This window comes from Taeniopygia guttata, chromosome 6 (assembly GCF_048771995.1).
Source record: "Taeniopygia guttata chromosome 6, bTaeGut7.mat, whole genome shotgun sequence".
NCBI lineage: Eukaryota > Metazoa > Chordata > Aves > Passeriformes > Estrildidae > Taeniopygia > Taeniopygia guttata.
In genome coordinates this window covers 1760073-1782457 of record NC_133031.1, presented here as the reverse complement: position 1 = coordinate 1782457, position 22385 = coordinate 1760073, and the positions used below count along the sequence as shown (strand labels likewise).

The following is a 22385-nucleotide window of genomic DNA, read 5'->3' as shown; positions in this document are numbered from 1 at the left end:
CCTTAACTGGCTTTTGAACTCAGGGCTCAAGCAAAGAATAAAAATGCTGATGTTAGACAGTGTGCTAAGGGTAAGAAACAAACAAACAAGCAAAAGCCACAGAACAACCCGGAATAGGGAAAGTCATGACACATGGATTCACATTTTTTCTGACCTGCAAAAATGGGGTTGGATTTGTAATACTTTCCAAGTTTGAGAGTGCTCCAATCTGTGGTGGGATTCTGGAGCACAGTGGTCCTATAGTAACAGGAATTTATTAAATTTAATTTAATTACAACTATACAGTAATCTGCTAAAATTTAGAAAAAGATCTGATGATTGCAGATAGCATGTAGCAGAGGAGATTGTGCTGTGAGAATGGAGAGCAAGCAGCAAAAAAGTTTAATTTCTCCATTTTGAGTAAAGCAGGTGCTGACGCCCTTTATCAAGGAATTGTGAGGAAGCCACTGCAAGGTTTAAAGCATAAGTGTATCTGCAGAAAAACAACCCGAGTCACCTCGTGGTTTCTTTAGGGCTCAGCAGGAGCACGGAGTGCAGTTCCCATCCCATTTACCTGTCCCCTTGTAACTGATGTATGTCTGACCAGAAAAAAATGCACAGCACAGTCAATACCATCTGTTTGCGACTGTTATGATGGATTTTGGGAGACTTGTGAAAATATCAAAGATAAGGGTTGGTAATCAGCACCATCGTAAAGATTTATTATTTTTCCTAATGTGAATAAAAGGCAGATTCATTGAAATATTGGCCAGAGACTTAGAAAACCAGTGAATTACAGGTGGCAGAAAAGGATCTGTCTTTTCCAGCGTGTGTAATGATGCGGTTTGATGCAATCCCAGTGAAGCTGGCGGCAGTATCTTGTTGAATTTAAAAGGCTTTTTGAATGAGGGGTGAACACAAGGAAAGAGCTCAGGAGCTCCTCTACCTTGTGTTCAGAGCGGCAGCTACCTCCTGGCTGGATGCAGCTGAATTTTTGGGAACTTAGCTCTGCCGTTAGTATAGTTTGTAATTAAAGATAAACTTGGCACTTGGGTAACCTTTAATAAGAATGGCAAAACCCTAAATTGCTTTATACCTTAATTCTTTTATTGCTCATATTATCTTTGCTTGTAAGTGAAATGTGAATAACTCTCCAGATCCATATCTACACCCCTTGCTATAGGAACCCTAAGCCTACTGTGTTTTATTAAATCAGTGCTAGGTTCACTGGAAGGTGACACTATATCTCTTCAGCGTGCACAATTGCAGTACTGAATTACGACATTGTACAGCAGCAGTGGTTGTAATGAGTCTTGCTTCAAAAGGACAGATAACCATTATTTGTGTATTTGAAGTCTTTATTGGCTAAAAAGGCTTTGCCAAGCTGTGTTTTATAAGAAGTTAAGGTACTGTGAAATTTAAAGTGTCTTTTATTTTGGGACAATAATCAGTTGCAATCCAGCTAAAGCAGTTATAATTCTTTGTTGACACACACACATTTCAGGCTAATGGCCTGAGCCATGGCCCAGTGAACTTGATAAAAACTATTAATTCACATCAGTAGATTCTGCATCAAGTTCCTAATGAATGATTTATTCACTTTAAAGACCTTACTTAGCTTTACGTTCATCTTATTGACTTCAATAATAGGCTTTCTCAACTTAATGTGTCTTGACACTTAAAAAATATTTGTTATTGCAGGGTATAAAATAACAGAATGTTTCCCTTTTTCTGCTGTTAATTTCTAGAAATTTTAAGGGCTGCTGTATATCTTTTCTGTTCCTAAGGTGCTTATTATATAACCCCTGTAATTTGGTACATGGAATAAGATACAGATATTGTGCACACAGCATTAATGTTTTTGTTTTGTGATATATTCAGTAACGGAATTTAATATTTTTCCTTTAAAGATCCTTTCTAGACTAGTAGAGGACTTTTATTTAATGGTAATTTAAGTCAATTATCATTGTATTTTTCAACATGTCGTCAATGTAGAAATCTGTGAGTGAACATAAGGAGTTATATGTACTTTAAGCCTATGATTTTGCAATTTAAGTATCAGCGTATTTTTTCCCTAAATTTTTAAATTTAGAAAAAGAGAATTGGAAAAGTTAATTGTATTTTGTGACATTAGACTCTGTTATGAAAAAAGTTTATACTCACATAGGCAGTCTCTGGGCTCTGACAGAAGTGAGGCTTTTACTCGTGTTTAATATTGGCTTATTGCGCTTCTCTTTTTTGTACCCAGGTGAAATGTCCACAAAACTGCCAAACATTAAACTAAAAATTGATCCTCGGAATCTGCAGATCCAGACATTTACTGTGGAGAAATTACTGGAACCACTGATAATTCAGGTATTTTAGAGTTGAAGAAAGTAAGCTGGATAACCATAGAGGGAAGGGAATAAAGCTGAAGAACTTTTGACTGAAGACATTATTCTGAAAGTCACACCCACAGCTCTTCTGCGCTTGTACTTTACTCTGGCTCAGGAGCTTTCCAAGGGTCTGCCTTCCAGATTTGGTCACTTCCATCTTTGCCACCCAGTCTGTCATAGTAAATGCTGCATGTTCTAGCTGGTCTCTTGCCAGTGCATGATATAAGTAATTCTTTAAAAATAAAGTTGTATTTTCCCCATTTGAAGCTTTGCCTCTCCCTAACTCATCCTTTTTTTTTTTTTATTAATTATTCATTGTCATATTTGAATTTTTTTTTCTCTTTTCCTCCATTACTAATTCCTCCCTTACTTTCCTCAGAAGGTAACCTCTTCTTTTCTATCATGACTTCATTTCCAGCTACTATTAACTGAACTGCCTCTCTCTCATTTTGTCTGCATTTCTTTATTTATTTTTGCCAGGATGTGATTGATGGTGTAAAAATCCTCAGTTCACAGGTCAGTGTTTTGTGGAAGTTGTCAAGGATATGTGGATGGGTTATAAAATTAGTTTCAAAGCAGAAAGAATAGATGTCTTGATAGACTGAATTTAAAAACATCCTATAGACCAGTAGGTCAGACTGTGCTCAGGCAGCTGCAACACTGTAGGTGTTTTTACAGGAGGTAAAGAAAAGCAGATTTTAGTTTGAGTTTTGCAGGATCAAAGAAACCTGACAAAACAAAGAAAGTGCAGTTCCAGGATAAAACAAAGAAACCATCTAAGTTTTGTGGTTTTTCCCCTCCCAGCTCTTCTCAACCATTGAAAAGCTTGGGGCTGTTCAAATTGGAAATGCTTTGGGTCTAAGAGAATATTTTGGCTGTCTTTTCCCTCTCTTAAGCTTAATGTTTTGCTTGTTTCATACTAGTGGAAGGAAAACTTAAGTTTTGAGTGGATCCTTCAAAAGAAAATGTTAAAAGGATAAAAATAGGGATTAAAGCTCATACTCAATGAGCGCTGATTGAAAGGCTGGAAAGATAATAAATGAAAATTAGTCTGTGATTAGAACGAGAATCAGACCAGTCATGGATAGAAATTATGTTCTTACCAGATTCACTTTAGAAACTGCTGCTTGGAACACAGTTCAACTTTATTTTGAGATTTCTGTTGTAATTTATTTATTTAACAGTCTTGTAATGCTGTGGCAGGAAAGAAACAATGGAAGTGCTTGCAGTTCTCTGAAGTCTGCCCTAGCCAGTTATGCTAAGTGTTCGGGCAGATTAACAGCACCAATATAGAAAAAAATCCAGGCAGAACCAGCCTGGGAAGTAACTAGGAAGTAATTGTGGAAATAGCTGCAAACCCCTTGCTGAACTGACTCTCTTCCCTCCAATGTGCAATTGGCAGTGGTGATTACTATGAAACTCTGAAAATAATATAGCAGCTGTTTTGTGTGAAACCCTCTCTGAGCTGGCAACTTCTCTTTCCTTGGAATAAAACACTGTCCCTAAATTGCCCTGGGTGTTTCCCTCTGTCTGTAGCCTTTATTTTATTCCAGGTGTAACTTTTGTTAGTTGTGAAAGGAAGAGTTCTCAGTCTAGTTCTCAATCAGTGCATCTGGCACATCAAAAAAGGTTTGTCACAGTTAGCATGGTTCAGCTGACACAATGTGTAGATCACAGTGATCCCTTGGATCGCTGATGAAAGGCAAGTTGAAAGGCTTGTATTCCCACCTATCATCCACACCACAGACGATTGCTCACAGGGAAAGCACACACTGTTGGTTTTAGTTCTACATATAGTGAGTTTACCTTCTGCTCACTGGGTGCGATTAGCCAGTGTTTCTTTGTATATAATACAAATACTTTGGATTTGAAATAGTGGACAGGGGTTCTGCTGTTGTCATTACATCATAATTCATGTCGTGGTTTTCCTAAATGTCTAGGGATTGACATCTAGTTACACTGAACTATATTGTAAGCAAAAAAGAATGTTTTACGATTGATGCTTAAAAAGACTTTTTATATTAAAATAAAGGTGAACCAAATATTATGATAGTCAAGCTATTAAGACATTGCTTCCTGAACTACTGCAGTAGTAAGAGATGGTCTCAAAGTGCTGCCAGTAACTGAATATAGAATTGGAAGAACTGCTTCAGTTTCCTAGAAACTTAGTATTTGGCATAACCATGACCACACAAGAAACCCCACCCCTTTAGCCTAATAAGTAATGGCAATAGCAGGCAACAGTGTCACGATTCAGCTTTGCAAATGTGGTGGCATGTGGCCTGGAAAATGGCTTAGAAACTCCTTGTGCCTTCAGCACAACTCTGTTGCTCCTGCCAGAGCTAGGCTGGGGGATCTGCGGTGCAGGCTAACAATGGCACACTGTATTAGTCTGTGGTTCAGTTCTTTCTGGGTAGGATTGTATAAAGTTTTTACATTCCTCATTGGGGTTCTGTGTTAGAGAATTCAGAGTAGTTTTTCTGTTTTCCATAATTTCCATGAGCAACGAGCTATCTAACAAATTTTGAGTGTATTTGAGATCAGCTGCTGCCTCCCAATATTTCTCGACAGTGACGCTGAATATGGAGGGATTTACAGTCAAGAATTTTCACCTGCAGGAATGATGTTTTTTTAAACACTTTTTCATTTGTTTTATTTCCATTCCTCCTCAACATATGAATGAACAGTGTATAGAAGGATATTTTACATAAAAAAAACCAGCAACAAAAATCTGCAAACTAGAGTACATTATTTTCTAGTGAAATAGTAATTAAATACTTAAAATTTTAAAATACCTTTCTATTTGATGGATTTCTTTGGGCCGCTTCTAATTTTTTATGGTATTTTATGCCTTTCTTATTGCAAATATTAGCCTGTAATCTGTAACTCATTCTTAAAAATATGGTCATTGAAACTTTCTTAAATGTTCTAAAACTGACATTGGAAGGTTTGTAAAAATAAAAAATAAAGACTTTTATTCCCAGTGCATTCTCTACAAGCTGGCTGATTTATGTGCAATAAATAATTCCATTTTCTTCCTTTGAGCACAGTCAGAAAAATACCCAAGCCTTCTTTAACAATCTGAGCCGGAGTTATTCATGTTGCTCTCTCCCTTGTGATATGCCAAAGCAGTTGATGTCAAGTGGATGGTGCTTTCCCCCCGCAAATTGCATGAATTGTACAGGGGTCAGGGCTTTTATGTTTGTAGATGTGTTTACAGAAATGTTACCCAGAGGATGTTCATCAGTTACGTTTAGAAGTAATGATTCACGAAGAGCACTCAAGTGCATGAATTCCTGGAGGAGATGTGAAGGTGAGCTAAGGCACATGTAGCACTGCGCTACCCATGTTCTGGCAGGGGGAACAGGAGGACAAAAAAGCATCAGTGGACTTAATGAAAATAAAGTGTGCTTTAAAATATCTGTACAATACTTTAAAAAAATGTTTTTGGAGTCTTTCCTTAGTGTTGCAGCTCAAGCAATGCCTTAGAGAATAGTCTTTCAGAAACATTCTGTTGGACTGTGGAGGCTGTATTCAGATGATGAGGAATGTGGAGTGGGATGGTCTATAAAAATAAAAAGTTCTTTATGGATGTTGAAGTGCATTGGTAAAAATAAAATTTGGTCTAAGCTGCAGTAAATCTAAATTCTGGGCAAATGGATGTACAGTTTTAATGTTGAGAGAATCCTAAGGAAGTTGGAGGTGTTGAACTCTGGCCACTGGGATACCTCTTTGGTAAGAAGAGAAACCATTGTGAAAGGTGTTGGTACTCATTTCTGGTATTTGTTCTGGGATACCTTGCAAGTCTTATGCTGGAAGTGTGGGAAGACCCAGCACTTCTGGGGGGAAAGAACCTGATAGCAGCTGAACACAAGCCAGCATGTGCCCAGGTGGCCAAGAAGGCCAGTGGCAGCCCGGCTTGTATCAGAAATGGCGTGGGCAGCAGGACCAGGGTGGTGATTGTGCAATGGTGAGGCCACACCTTGAGTCTTGTGCTCAGTCTTGGGCCCCTCTTGACAAGAAGGACATCGAGGTGTGCTGGAACCTGTCCAGGGAAGGGCCAGGAGCTAGGGAAATGGCTGGAGCACAGGTCTTATGAGGAGCAGCTGAGGGGGCTCAGCCTGGAGAAGAGGAGGCTCAGGGGTCCCTTCTCACTCTCCACAACTCCCTGACAGGAGGTTATGGCTGAGTGGGGTTGGTCTCTTCTCCCAAGTAACGAGTGCTGGGAGAAGAGGAAATGGCCGCAAGTTGCACCAGGGGAACTTTAGATTGGATGTTAAGAAACATTCTTTCCCTGGAAGAAGTGTCCAGCATTGGAACAGGCTGCCAAGGGACACAGTGGAGTCGCTCTCCCTGGAAATATTCGCAAAAGCACATGGATGTGGTGTTTTTTGGGATGTGGTTTAGTGGTGCACTTGGCAATGTTAGCTTGGCAGCTGCATTTGATGTGTTTGGAGGTATTTTCCTACCTTAATGGTTCCATGATTCCTGTCTTGCTGAAGCCTCCTCAGATAGCATAGGTACTTTTTCATTTTATTAAGGGCAGGTTTTAAAACAAGCAGGGGCAGGAGCTGGCATCAGGGTTAATAGAACAGTGACATTTCTGTTAACTTTGCTTTGATCCTACAGAAGGAGGAACACAAAGATGACACATATTGAGTAAAATTGCATCAGATTGAATTTGGTACTTCTATCCATTCCTGGTATTTATGCTGAGCTTGCCTGTCTGTCTCTAAAGCAGAGGGAATCTGCTTATACTTAGTTACATTTTTGATAACAATATAAATTCACTTGTAGAACTTAAACTACTCTTGTCTCTTTTGTTTCTTTTAAATGTAGGTTACAACATTAGTGAACTGTCCACAGAATCCTTCCAGTAAGAAAAAGGGCCGTTCCAAAAGAGCTCGTGTCTTGCTTGCTTCTGTGGAAGAAGCCACTTGGAATCTGTTGGACAAGGGAGAAAAAATTGCCAAGGAAGCAGTTGTGTTTAAAGAGGAACTGCACGCGGCTCTCGCTGATGTGCGGAAAGAGAGTAAGTACATGGCAGACAGTTCAGGCACCATGAGGAATTGGTTTAACCATGCTTGGTGTCAAAATGAAGCTAGGATATATGTGGGAAATGTATTGTGATATGTAAACGTTTGAACTTGCAGTTGTCTGTTATATATTCTGCGATACCACCTATAAGGAGGTAAAGTATGCAAGCTGGGCCCCGTTGGGAAAAAACATGTATATTGATGGAAGTTTTGTCGTTTGGAATGTGGTTTTCTTTTCATGAGGACAAGTTGCCTCTTGATCATTCTAGTGACTGTTAAGCATGACTAAAAGTTAATGTATATTTAAACTTCTTGAGAAGAACAGTTTACCTGAATCTCGAATTAAGGATTTTTTAATCTTCCCTCTTTTGTGCATTAATAAGGATTTCATTTGGGAAGGTATAATAGTCCAGTGTGGAGGTATGTTTTGAGAGTAGGAGGAAGGTGGATCCTTTAACCTACCATAAGAGTCATCCCCTCCTGATAGAGCAGCTCCTCTCAGGTGAGTTGTGTCATATTCTGTGTCCTCCTCACTTAATCTCTCAATTTTGACTCTGATTCCCAGAACTAGGCTATTCTTTGTGATCTGCAGAGAATGTTGTAGCCATTTTCTTGCAGGCTCTTTGTTGTTTTCTTGAGTTTTACTTTTTCCCATGGAAACTGGGAATATTTGTGTGAGCATGAAGGATGAGTCACATGACCAACATCCTAAATGTGTTCCTGCAGAAATCACAAGTTGAAGTTAATGGATGTTTTAATTATAACATCCTCTCCTCACTAAAGATGGAACTTAATCAGATTTTTCTTTAAATTTAAATTTATTTGTTCATCTTGCACACGCAGCTGGGGTGGTTTCTAAGTCTCCGGTACCGTTTAGGGCAGTGATTACTTGCTTTTGGCTTCCTCTGAATTTAGAGATGGCTGTGGTTCAGAGTTTGATCTATGCATGTGGTGTCTGAGTTTGATCTATGCATGTGATGTGTGAGATACCTTAAGGTCCTTTGTGATTAAAAGCGTTATGACCAGCAAGTATCACTGTTATCTGTCACACTGAGCAGCTGAGGCTCTTGCAAAATCATTCATTTTGGAGTACTCTTAAAATGTTAGCCCATCCATTACAGGCTGATAACACAAGGTAAGAATAAAATATATAGTTTTATATTGATTTTTATACATAGAGAAATTGAAAATATGAAATATTTTTTTATTACTTATTGATTCTCAGCCAAGACCAGAGGTAACTACAAAAATAAATAATACATAAAATAGGTTATATATACCTCATACATTTTAAAGCAAAGTTAAGTCCATGTTATCACCTATCATGATGCAATGATGAAGTGAGTGCTTGCAGCTGATCTCCCTTCAAGGATTTGCTAAACTACACAGGTTAGTTTTAAGAAATTGTTGAAACAATTGTAAAAAAGGTAGAAGGTTCTTAATTTTGCAGATATTTTTAACCTCTGAAGCTGTGCGCTATTTTAAATTTGTGGTATGTCACATGTAACGTAACTGCCTGTTATTCAGGCCACATTCTGCTGCTGTTAAATGTCTCCTGTTATTTACTTCAAGCTCTTTGAAGGGATGTGGGTCATCAGCCACAGCTGCATGTGGTTATCTGCCACGCATGTCATAGCATACAGTATTTAATTTTCTGTGGTGACTGGCAGGGATTTTTATTAATGCAATCTTAAATTAATTAGGAAGTTTTGCACATGGCTACAGCTTGTATTTCCTGAATAACGGAATTTTGAAGAAATGCTTTAGATAATTTCCCTCACATCAGCCAAACTCAGATTTGCACATTAAGATCTGTAAAGAATAAATTCTGTCTCACTTCCTCTTGCGTTTTACTTTGTGTTACGTGCTGAACTTGTTCAGTTTGGGATGCATCATGAGCATTAAACACTTTTTCCTTTTGGGTGTCAATTGCCAGTGTGGAAACTCCTTTGTTACTTTTGGAGCTCATTAATTTGGGGCTCCTTTTAAAGGAGTGGTAGACTTTTTTCAGTATGCTTCTGATAATCTGCTTTGGAGAATAAAGCAGTAAATGAATGGGATAAAAATGAAGAGTGGGGGTAATGTTTGGTGAATTTAATTCATCTGTGTGTGATTCATGGCCTCAGAAATCACAACATGGATGTGGCTTCACTGACTACAGCTTGCTCTTGGCACTGTTAGTAGATGAGATTTTGGAGTCTCAAATTCAGTTGAATTCTGTTAGTGACCTCTGAAAGAAGGTGTTAGTATAATGGATGACAGATGTGTTACCTGAATAAATAGCGTCTGCTTCCTTTGACATCTGCAAAGTTTTATCAAATATTTATAGGCTTGGAGCAATTTAAATAGAGGTTCTCTGCATTTTTCTTTGCTTCCTCTCAAGAAAGTACTTTTTAAGGCCTGCCCACATCTTGATAACATCTTCTGGAACTATGCTAAATGGGTGGGCAGGAAGGTTTGTGGGTGGTGGACTGTATGCATCATCCAGAAAGCCACTGGCCTAATAACCGAATAACTGCCATGATTTCCTTTTGATCTGATTTGGTGAAGCTTTGTTAGAGGCTACTTATGTCCACAGTTTATTCTAAAATAGTGTAATAAACCCCAAAGTAATTGTATTGAAAAACTCTCCTTGAGAGATTTTATGTGCGTGCAGCATTTCGAAAGATTGTCGTCTAATTCAGTGTTCTGTGGAATTCCTGAGCTCTATGCATAGATTGTAAGGAGCATTGTTCAAACCTGAATGCTTCTGACACTAAATATCAGTCTTGAATTCATGTCCTGATTCTGAGGTTTAATAAGTTTTAAGGCAAAACAGTGAAGCTGTTCATGTGGTGAAATGTTGCTTTAGAAATCTGAATTGAAGTCTAGCGTTATCCCTAGGATGATGAATTTTTGCATTTATGTGAAGGTGTGATGGCTTACAGTTCTCAAACAGTTGCATGGGCATAACTGAAATGTTTGGTATTTACTGCCATTGCTGACTGACTATATATAGTCAGAAACACAACAGTTGTTGTCTGCCTTGTTTCTATCTATTGCAGTGTCAGTGTTTCTTGTGTTTATCTGTTATCATGTTCAAGTGTGTTCCCAGATAAACCTGTCATCACACAGAGCAGTGAATCAAAAGCAAGTCACTTGCTGGAGTTACATTTTGAGCCTTAAGTTACTCTTTAAAAGGAAATTCTAACAAATACTTTGATGTTTTGAATGGCCATATTTAATGTCTTTTGATTTTAAATAGGGCAGGCAAGAGTTTGATGGCATGGAAAACACTCCCATTCATGGGCAAGAAATGGGAGCTTACTTAGAAGGGAGCATTTACTAAAGGAAGGGAATAGGGATCTTTTGTATTATACTATGTTCTTGTTTGTCCCTCCTCTCATCTTAAAATTAAACTTAACTTTCTCATCCTACATGAAGAGGTGTGTGTATTCTTCATCTAAGGGACTTCTGTTCTGGGAGGCAGAACTTAAATGGCTTAAAATAATCTGTGCTGTACACTCCTTTCATCAAACCAAGAACAGATCCCCTGCAGAATAGCTTTTGACATCAGCCCCACTGGATCGGGTGCCCCTGAGTGGGAAAGGCAGAATGAAGAGGTGGGTGTAAGGCATGATGGGGATGTGTGCTGGCTCTGGTTACATGTTAGGAAGAACTGGATGAAATGTGGAAGTGGAACTTCCTGTTATGCAGTGGTGAAATAGTTGCTATGCAACAGAATCCAGTGGTATCTGAGTGGGATAGGAGACTGTGTGGTGGAGAAAAATGTCCCGTAACACCTTCAGAAGGCTATTGTGAGAATCTGAGTTATCACAGTGTTGAGTATTAGGAGCATGCAGGAGGTATTGATCTGCTGTGCCCTGACACTGATAGCGTTGCTTCAGCTGGCTGGCTGAAGCAGAATCCTTTTATTTGCTGTAGCAGATGGAGATGGTATTTGTAGGAACAGAACAGGTGATTGCACCGGTGACTTGTATTGTTTAATCTTGTGTTTTTAGAAAGGGTAGGTTGTTCTGTGATGTGATCTTGATTCCCAGCCTTCTCTGGTACTTATTCTGCTTAATGTTAGTTCATGCCTGCAGAATTTGAGGCTGCTCATACTAGTGTCAATATGAGCTAAGAAATGTTCTGTTACGTGTGAGATCCCGTGTAGAATACTGTATTCAGCTGTGAGGCCCTGAGCATCCGAAGGACATTGGAGCCAGTCCAGAGGAGGCTACAATGATGCTCAGTGGAATTGAGCCCCTCTCCTGTTAAGGCAGCTTGAGAGAGCTGCGCTTGTTCTGCCTGCAGAGAAGGCTCTGGGGAAACATTACTGGAGCCTCTCAGAACCCAAGGGGGACTGTCGCTATAGGACACGAGAAAGCAAACGCGAGCCAATTGCTACCTTGCAAGGCAAAAAAGAGAGCGTTTATTTTCTGACTCCAACTTTTATACTTCTCCAAAGGTGACAGTGGATTGGAGAGTGAACGGGCCACCTCTCCGAAGACATTGGACAAAGCACTAGTACATCAAGTCTCTCCACCCCCATGGAGGAATGCAAAACAATACATTATTTACAGAAACTGTGTGGGAAAGTTTCCCAATAGAATGTAAATTCAGAAGGCTTAAGAAAACTCAAGAATCAGGGCGACATCTCACCCTTTTTAGTTTAAAAGAAAAGAAAAAATGAATAAGGTTCAGTGTCTGTTCGTGGAGGAATCATCAGAGTGATCACCCACCGTCATCTTCAACTGAGTCATCACTCGATGATCCATCCATTTGGTGACTTTCAGTTTGGTCACGGCTTCTATGTTGCCCGTTTGTCAGATTCTGTCTCTGCGGTTGCAGATCAGGACGAACACACCTTGAAGGTACCCAGTGTACCCCAGTATCTGTGGATACACAAGCATACCCGCGCCCCGAAGCGATAAGGTCATAGGGACCTTCCCATTGTTTAGTGACTAAATTCCGCACTCGAACTTTTGCTCGAGGCTGATGTGCCTCGTCTGCAGCTTGCAATGAGAGATGATGATTTAAAATGACAGGGTTATTTGAATTCTGCTGCACTGTAAGATGATTGATGGTGTACAATGCTTTCTCCAACCGACTGTGCGGGGTCTCACCCTGCATTCCCCGTTTTTGTTTTTGAAGAACCCGCTTCAGAGTACCATGAGCGCGTTCTACAATAGCTTGGCCGGTTGGAGAATGGGGGATACCAAACTTGTGTGACACACCCCACAACTGCAGGAACTGCCGCACCTGCTGCGATGCATAAGCAGGACCATTGTCGGTTTTCACAGCAGAAGGTATGCCCAGAACGGCAAAGGCCTGCCTCCAGTGGGCAATGACATCACGAGCCTTTTCTCCAGTGTGAGCGGAAGCCCACATCGCAGAGGAGAACGTGTCCACCGTGACATGCACATACTTGAGCCGGCCAAACTCGGCAATCTGGGTGACATCAGTCTGCCAAAGCTCCAAGGCCCTAAGGCCTCTAGGGTTTACCCCTGCTGGTAAAGGCGGAGCAAGTGCATGGCAGTCGTCACAGGACTCAACAATGCTACGAGCCTCTGTTGGCGTTAGCTGAAACTGCTTCTGCAGAGTATGTGCATTCTGATGGAAAAACCCATGTGATGCCTTGGCCTGTGCGAGTGTATCAGGCTGGGGTGCTACCCACGCCGGATTAGCCAACTTGTCAGCCCTCGCGTTACCTTCTGCTACAAACCCTGGTAAATTGGTGTGACTTCTCACATGCAGAACGTAAAACGGATGAACCCGGGCCTGAATAGCACACCACAAGGTCCTCAGTAAATGAAACAAGGCAGGGTTACTGACCTCCTTCAAAACTGAGTGACCCAACCGCTGTGCGATATCAGCCACATAGGCAGAATCCGTGACCAAATTGAAAGGTTCCTGGGAAAATCTCTCAAATGCCATAACAGCGGCCCTCAACTCAACCACTTGGGCCGACCCATCCTGATGACCTTTCAGAACCTTCCACTCAGATCCGTCCTTCCAAGTAACAATGGCCTTTCCTGTTTTCCCCGAACCGTCAGTAAAGACGGTGGGTCCTTGCACAGGTTCCTGACTATTTCTGGGCCGCAAAGAGATCTGCATAGATTTTGCCACCTGCAGTAGCTTGTGGCTGGGCAAATGATAAGTGATCTGCCCTGAAAAGTTTTCTAGAGCACATTGCAGGGACACACAGTGTGCAAAGCTCCAGTCAAAGTCCTCCCGGGATATCGGGAGTATGATCTTTGCAGGATCCGCACCCATCAATTGCAAACACCGTTGCCGGCATTTCATTATCAACCGAGCAATCAACTCAGCCAATGTCGTTGCCGTCTTCTGCGGCTGATGGGGCAGGAAAACCCATTCCAAGATGTGCAAGGGATCGGACCATTTGTCACTCCATTGACCAATGATACCTGTGGGATGCGAATCTGGAGTGGTAACGAACACAGCGACATCAACGGAAAGATCAATGCGATAAACCTGACGGGCAGAAACAGCCTGCTGAACCTCCTCCAGCACCTGACGTGCCTCAGGGGTCAATGTGCGAGGTGATTTTAAATCAGAGTCTCCTTTCAACAGATCATACACAGGAGACAGTTGTGCATCGGTTAGTCCCAAGTATGGACGTAACCAGGTGATGACACCCATCAGTTTTTGAACATCATTCAGTGTCTTGACCGAGTGTGCAAATTGCACCTCCTGGTGTTGGATTGTCCGTTCCAGAATTTTGACCCCCAAATACTTCCAAGGAGGTTGCTGTTGAACCTTTTCTGGAGCCACCTGCAGCCCATGAGCATGCAAAGCATCGAGCAACCGAGGCTGAATCCTCAGCAGCTCATCCTGAGTGGACGCAGCCACCAAGATGTCGTCCATATAATGATACAGACGTGCATCAGGAAACTGCTTGCGAACTCCAGACAAGGCATGGGCCACATACCATTGGCATATGACCGGGGAATTGCGCATCCCCTGTGGCAGAACTTTCCATTGATATCGCTGTGCAGGCTCATCATTGTCAATTGCTGGCACCGTGAAGGCAAATTTCGGTCTGTCATCGGGATGCAAAGGAATTGTAAAGAAACAATCCTTCAAATCCACGATGAAGATCGGCCAGCCTGCAGGAAGCATGGTAGGCGATGGCATGCCCGCCTGCAATGTTCCCATGCCTTCCATGACAGCATTGACCTTCCGGAGGTCCTGTAACAACCTCCATTTCCCAGACTTCTTTTTGATGCAGAAAACAGGGGTGTTCCAGGGACTGTTAGAAGGCTCCAGACGACCCTGGTCCAGCTGCTCCTGCACCAATTTCCGAAGGGCGATCAGTTTATCTTGAGGGAGGGGCCACTGGTTTTCCCAAACAGGTGTATCCACCAGCCACCGTATAGGAGGCGTAGGACACTCTGCGCCCTTCGCTGCAGTGGCCACCATCAAAAACCCGTCCCAATGCGCACCCCCCACGCAGATAGAACATCCCTCCCCCAGAGGTTAGCAGGAGAAGAAGTAACATAAGGCCTAATCCAGGCCGTCTGTCCCTCTGGGTTTGTGACCAGCACAGGCCGTTGGCTCACATAACACCGTGCTGTTCCCCCCAGGCCCGCAACAGACGTCTCCGCTGGATCCAGGGGCCAGTCCGGAGGCCAGGCGGCAAGGGAGAGAACCGTGACATCAGCGCCGCTGTCAAGGAGCCCGCGCAGGCGGATCTCTGACGGTGTTGCATCAGGGATGGAGAGGGTACACAGCATCTCGGGACGGTCTTTGGTCAGGACAGCAGTCCAGTGAACTTGAGGCGGCCCAGTGGATCCAAAACCGCCATCACCTCGCAACCGGTCAGTCGTCCTGCGAACAGAAGACTTAAAAGGCACAAGTTGAGCAAGCCGTGTCCCTTTTGGGATCGTAACAGGGGGTGTGGGTGTGGAAACCATTGCACAAATCTGCCCTGTGAAGTCTGCATCAATGAGACCCAGGTGCACAATGACGCCCTGAAGGGTGGCACTAGACCTCCCCATGAGGAAGGCGCTCATGCCTTCACCCAAGGGACCAAAGGCGTCCAGGGGAACCTTGTGCACCTTGCAAGAGTCTAACACGACTGTTGCTGCTGTGCAGACATCCACACCTGCTGACCCGCGGGTGCTGGCGACAAGCTGGCCGAGCAGACCTCCATGGGCTCTGGGGTCTGGAGAGGAACTTGTGTCTGAGCGCGCCCCCCCTTCGCGCTCCGCTTCCCGTTTCCCGGGCCCGGGAGTGCTTGGCCATTAACATGAACCGTCGCCTTGCAAACCTCTGCAGGATGGCCTGGCCTTCCACACCGGCCACAAACATACGAGGGAAATTTTCCTTTCTGTGCTTTCTTCCCCCGTTTGGTGCTCGCCTGAGCAGCACCCCGGGGCTGCTGCCAGCCCTGCGGTGCTGCCCAGACCGGCTGCGCAGCAGCAGCCCAAGCATCCGCCTTCTGAACCGAGGGGCCTAGGTCTGCACAGGCCGCTGCCATCTGTGAAAGTGTAGCCCCTTCAGGAAGAGCCTGTATGATTCTCTTGCATTCTGCGTTGCAGTGGATCCTAGCAAATCTCGCAAGGACCATTCGCCTTAGCTCAGGTTCTACCACCTGCCGCTCCACCGAGGCAGTCAACCTCGATGCAAAGTGCATGAATGACTCATCGGCCCTTTGAACAACAGTCAGAAAGGGTTCCATTGGAGCAGCCATTTCTAAGGTCTGGATCACAGCTGCTAAGCCTAACGTCCTGCACTGCTCAAGCACGAGAGGATTGTATCCCGCCTGCCCCTGAGGATCAACATAATTACCTGTGCCCATCAACATGTCGGCGGTAGCTACACGTCTGGGATCCTGCTGCCCCCGCGTAGCATTCTTCCGTACTGCACTGGCCACTAAAGTGGCCCACTTGTCCTCAAACACGTCAAATTCCACAGGGTCAAAAAGAGCCTGAGCCACAGAACGAATATCGAAAGGCGTCAGCAGGTTAGCAGCAAGTAATCGGATCGTCTGCATAACCTCAGCAGACCCAACACCATACTGTGCAACGGTGTCTTGGATTTCCTTCAACACCTTAAATGAAAAAGGCTCATGAGTGTTATGAGTAACACCCCTAAGCACAGGGAAAGCCTGAGGACCCCCTGGTAAGGCTGCATTATCCACTGTATCGTGTCCCGTAGCCTCCGGGACACTGGCAGCCCCTGGGCTGCGAGGCGGTGCAACATCACCGGACACCACGCCCCCCGCAGCATCAGCAGAGCCAGAGGAGCCTTCCCTTTGATCCGGCAGGCTCCGCGAGGGGCCGAAGTCGCACATCTCCTCAGCCTTATCCAGGACCTCCTGCCAAAACCGCCCGTGGTCCTTCGGACGCACGGTCACCTGGCAGGCAGGGAGGGTCCACAAGGTCGACTGGGAGGATCCGCGGCCACGGGGAGTCACCGGTCTCCCGCCGGCCGCGTCAGCAGTCGCGCTAAAGGTGAACACCCTAGCGCCCCACTGTGCCGCAGTCCCGGCCCCCGCGGCAGGCGGGGAAGGCGGAACCGAACCAGCCGGTGCCCCAGCGGTGCTGTCTGCAGTATCAGCAGAGGGCACCGCGGCGGGCGCAGGCGGAGGCGCAGACCGCAACCCCAGCGCAGCGCTCCCATCCCCCGGGACGGGGGAAGGACGGGGCGAAGAGGGAGACGCGGCGCGCGGAGACACGTCACCGCGGGACGACACAAGGGAGTCTGGCACGCCCCCAAGAAGCGTCAGACCCGCGCCGCGCAGCCTCCCGGTGGGCACCGCCCCCATCAGGCGGGACGGGGCGGGCTGCCCGCCTGCCGGGGCGGGGTCCAATGGAACAGTGACCAAGGCCCCGCCTTTGGCGGCCCCCACCGCCTGCGCATGCCCGGCAGGCCGCGCAGGCTCAGGGATCGGAGCGGGTTCCTCCTCAGAAGATGAGCCCGAGACCGGACCAGGCGAATGCGCCTGTGTCTTCTCCAGGGGAAATGTAACACCACAGTTCGGGCAATTCACCGTCACCGAGTCAGACGCAATCCGAGGCGGGGGCTGATCCACGGGCCCCCGTTCACCCCCGAGCGCCGGGAAGGCACAAAGAGAAAGTGCTTTCCCGCCCAGCCCACTACGCCTGCGACGCGGGGCAGGGCGAGGCGGCCGAACCGGCTCCACCGACCGGATGCCTGAAGCCAGTGGCCTGGGAGCCCGAGCCACACCAGAGGAGGAGCCACCTTCCGGCTCACTCCCCCCGGGGCTAGGGGAATCAGGGCAACTGTACAGAGACTCGGCTTCCCCAGCATCCGCATCCAAGACAGATAGGTCCCCCAGAGAAGCCCGAGAACTGCCAACCTCAGACCCCTGCCAAATGGCATCCAACCTCTTAAACAGCATCATCAGTGGCCCAACATCTTCAAAACGATTATCAAGCAGGGCATCCAGGAGGCGATCTCCCACGGGAGACCAATTCTCCCAGGAAAGGGCCTCAGCAAGATTGGGAAAGAATCCCTGCTCCCTTGCCCATAAAAACAGCCTCTCAAAATCATCCCAATAAAAGGGAACGCGTTTCCGCTTCAGCACCTCCCTCCAAACGTCCAAAGCCACAGACTCCTCCCTAATGCCCTCAAAGCTCTCCATTACCAAAAAAAAACAGCAACAGGCAACGCTCTAAACAAACAGAAAAATCTCACCAACAGGTCCCAGCCTAAGCTGCAATCACGTCGGGGTCACCAGATGTCGCTATAGGACACGAGAAAGCAAACGCGAGCCAATTGCTACCTTGCAAGGCAAAAAAGAGAGCGTTTATTTTCTGACTCCAACTTTTATACTTCTCCAAAGGTGACAGTGGATTGGAGAGTGAACGGGCCACCTCTCCGAAGACATTGGACAAAGCACTAGTACATCAAGTCTCTCCACCCCCATGGAGGAATGCAAAACAATACATTATTTACAGAAACTGTGTGGGAAAGTTTCCCAATAGAATGTAAATTCAGAAGGCTTAAGAAAACTCAAGAATCAGGGCGACAGGGGACCTAAAAGAGATCTGGAGGGGGACTTTCTACAAGTGGGAAAGGCTTTAAAATAACAAAGGGTGTTTCAGGTTAGATATTAGGAAGAAATTCTTCACCATGAAAATGCTGAGGCACTGGCACAGGGTGCCCAGAGGAGCTGTGGCTGCCCCATTCCTGGAAGTGTCAGAGCCAGGTTGGATGGGGCTTGCAGTAGCCTGGGCTAGTGGAAAGTGTCCCTGCCCATGGCAGAGGGATTGGAACTAAATGATGTTTGAGGTCCCTTCCAACACAAAGCATTCTAGGATTCTGTATTATAAACCATAGTGAGTTTTTTCTTGTTTGTCTGATTTCTGTTCTCTCAAGTTTGAGACTGAAATATTGGAAATTCTTTCTACTAACTTTGGTATGTTTGTTCCCCCCTTAGTAAATGAGCTCCTATTGTCAACTGTGTTTCTCTGGAACTGTAAAGCCATCAGTGTCCAACAGTGCAGTTCAAGAGCAGGTGACAGGACTTGGCAACAGTACCTCCTTGTGGGAGGACACAAGAACGGCATAAAATTCACTGCATTCCATGGGCATTTCACACAGCTGAAGTTAAAAAATGAGATGAGAAAGCCAGTTGTAAATATAAATAGAAGAGAGCAAAATGTGATACTTGGATGAGATTTCAAAAGGAGAAAAAAAATCTATTCTAATAAATAAAAGAAGAAAGCATAATTTTGTTGATCTTTCCTAAACCAGTGAAGAGCACTTGGCTGTTGTCACTGTGATGCTGAGCGCTGTCTCTGAGGGGTGCTCGCTGCCTGCAGTTGGTGGCATTGTTGCAGTCTCTGTACAGACACAGCCTGGCACGAGCTGTCAGCTAATTGCCAACAAGCTCACAATTCACTTGTTTTTAAAGGAATTTTCATGTAAGTTTCTGGATATTTTTGGTGCTGGGTAAAGTGTGTGAATCCTCTAACTTTTAAAAAAAAATTTACCTGTGGCTGAAGAGTGTTTTTTACATTTCCCTGTGCCTGAGCAGATTTTTGTAGGCACGTGTAAGTAACAGTCATTTGACACAGCAATAGCTGTCAGTAGCTGTTCAGCTGATGGTAGACAAACATTTACTTTGGGAGTCATCTTCTCTGGGTGTGTTGAGCAGTCTTGGAAATATCTGCCTGACAGTAATTGTGCGGTTATGATAGATCCTGGCATTGGTTTCTTTGAATTGCTTTTTGTTTGGTTGTCTGAAAGAATTGAAATACTTTGAATGCTGCTATCTGTCTGAATTCCTATTTGTGCCACTAAAAGGACATTTTTTGCGTTTCGTTGTTTGTGACAAATGTAATTATGGAATAATATCCAGTTGATGGGAATTAAAATAAAATAGATTAAATTGCATCAGGCTGTCATGCTGTCTGCTGCAATTTAAGAAAGTTTCAGCATCGTGTCATTTTCTTCTGTTTGTAATTGGAGCTCCTATCTGTCTAGTCTGCATCTCATGGCTCTATTTTAGGGTTATGATTTTATGTGTTCATCTGGCCATCCCAGCTTATGTCACGCTCATTTCTAAGGGCTTGGTCGTATTCAGACTCCTCTGACTTGTGTTTGCTCACAGAACTGCAGAATATTGAGGGGTGGAAGGGACCTCTGGGGGTTGTCTGGTCCAGTACCACAGGTCAGGCAGGGCCAGCAGTCTGCCCAGGACCGTGTCCAGTCAGGTTTTTAACATCTCGAGGATGGAGACTCCACAGCCGACCTGGCTGGGCTGTGCCACTGCTGAGTCACTCTTGCAGTGAAAAAAAAACATTTTCTGATGCTTATATGGAATCTCCTGTGTGTCAGTTTGTGCCCATTGCTTCTCTTCCATTGCTGGGCACCACTGAGAGCAGTCTGGCTCCATCTCCTTTTCACCTCCCTTTGTGTGTTTATGGTGTTTGTCATTATTGTCCATATTGTTGAATTTCATTTACCAGACTTCACATTGGAGGGTAGTATATTGTTGTCTACTGGCAATTACTAGCTTCATGGCACAGATTTCACTTTATGTTAGTCAGATGTTTGAGTGTATGAGGTTTTCATTACATTAACTTATATTTGTAATGAGAAGAGCAATATTTGATTCCCTTCTGTGACTGGGAATTATTTAATAGCAAGGGCAGCAAAGTACACAGTAATATAACAAGTAGTGACTAGAAAAGTTTAACAAAGCTGCTGGCTTTTTTGTGTACAGTTAAGAGTAATAGTGTGAAGGCCAGGGGAATTATTTCAGAATTAAATGATGCTTTAGAAGAGGAAGGGAACATCATGGAAGATGTGGAACATGAACCTGCATGATCTGTAATAATTGACCTTCATTTCAAGGCCTTAGGGCAAGAAGGAGATACCAAATTTGTTGGCAGTACTTGTGACTTGCAAAATAGCTGATGGAAAGTCATTGACTTGCTTTCCTCTGGGTGCTGTGCTGCAGCCTAAGGCAATGTGTCTCCTTTTGCAGGTCAGGCCCTGCGGGTGTCGGCAGAGGCGTTCACCAGCGATCCCTGCTCCCTGCCCAGGAGGCAGGCTGTTGTCCCAGCCGCTCGCTCCCTGCTGGCCGCTGTCACCAGGCTCCTGGTTCTGGCCGACATGGTGGACGTGGCCTATCTGCTGCAGCACCTGACTGTGGTGAGTAACGCTCTGCTCACCCCAGGCTCCTGTTAGCCACAGCTGTGCCTGCTCGGGGCTCTCCAGGCACGGAAAACTCTGTGCTTGAGCCTTGCAGGTCTCATACACATGGCACCTGGGCAGCTAGGACAAGTGGAGATTCTAGGTGAGATTTGTAAATGGACCAATAAACTCATCTACTTGCAGCTCAGCATATTTGATCTTGTTTTGGTTCATTTTTTTCCACTAATATTTTCAGTAATTTATCAGAGACTGATAAAGGCACAAATTTCTGTTGACTTCCTAATATTTCAGGGCAGAGGTAAATAATCAGTGCCATCTCTCATAACGCCTCATGCCACGAGAGAGCACAGTGACTTAGAAGACCATGTTGAAGCAAGTTCAATTTGGTGAGCATGAGAGAAAACAATGTTGAGTGGCTTTCAATACTGGGCTTGAAAAATCTGCCACTGACAACTGTTGGAGATGCACCACAGGCTAAATTAACACTGACTTGCAGAAGCTTCTGTGTTGTTCTGTATGTTTAAATTTGTCAGCTGTAATAGGAATGGCTTATGTCTTTTGTACTGTTCATGGAAAATGCTCTTAAATTATGATATTTTTCATGGTAATCTACTACATTTTTAATACTTATTTTCATAATCCTAGATGTTCTCTTCTGAGATCTATTGAGTATGTTTCACATGAGAGAGCTAAAATTAGATGGCTTTCCTTACTAGAGTTTCAGTATTTCTAAACGGCTGTCTAATTCACCTCATGCTTTCCATCTGAAAATGAAAACAAAAAATAACTGAAAATGGTGAAAGAATGCAGAGTATCATTCAGGAACAGCTCCAGTACTGCAGAGTACCATTAAATTGTCATCTTCTTCCATATTTCCTCTTTATAGGAGGGAGAACTGAATTTGTAAATGAACCCTTAGAGTAAATTAGTGTGGTAAATACTCTCAGTAATGCCTGGGCAAAAAGACTCACCCTAGTTGTTAGAGGAGATTGTATTACATTTTGCATATCTATTTAGTCTCTGCTCTGGCTGTTGAACTTGCCAGCAGTGGTATTAGCTGTAATGGTGTCTTTTATGTTGACATCTAATTAGGAAATTGACTTAATGTAATTTCAATACATGCTATTGAACATCCCTCAGTTCCTAACAACTTTTGGTCACAGCTAACTGAGCCAGATTTAAAGGCAATTAGATATTTTAATGAATTTCAACATGGCTCTATTCTAAATGTTTAACTGTAATTATTATACTTTAAAACTCCCTTAGGAATTCAGTTTTTCATCAACATGGACTTGCTCCCACAAAAAGACATTGTATTCACGCAGTGTCAAAGTAGACCATGTCTTTGCTGGATCAG

General features: G+C 44.2%; 1 protein-coding gene across 2 annotated transcripts in view; it reads left to right on the top strand.

Annotated features, from left to right (window-relative positions):
* CTNNA3 (catenin alpha 3) overlaps positions 1-22385 on the top strand; it is a 419154-nt gene that overhangs the window by 5754 nt on the left and 391015 nt on the right. For both annotated transcript variants that reach the window (XM_072930782.1, XM_030275560.4), the window contains exons 2-4: positions 2228-2334; positions 7194-7386; positions 20859-21025. In XM_072930782.1, coding sequence (XP_072786883.1) covers positions 2233-2334; positions 7194-7386; positions 20859-21025 — 462 coding nt within the window. In that variant the 5' untranslated portion in view covers positions 2228-2232. The remainder of the gene's footprint in view (positions 1-2227; positions 2335-7193; positions 7387-20858; positions 21026-22385) is intronic.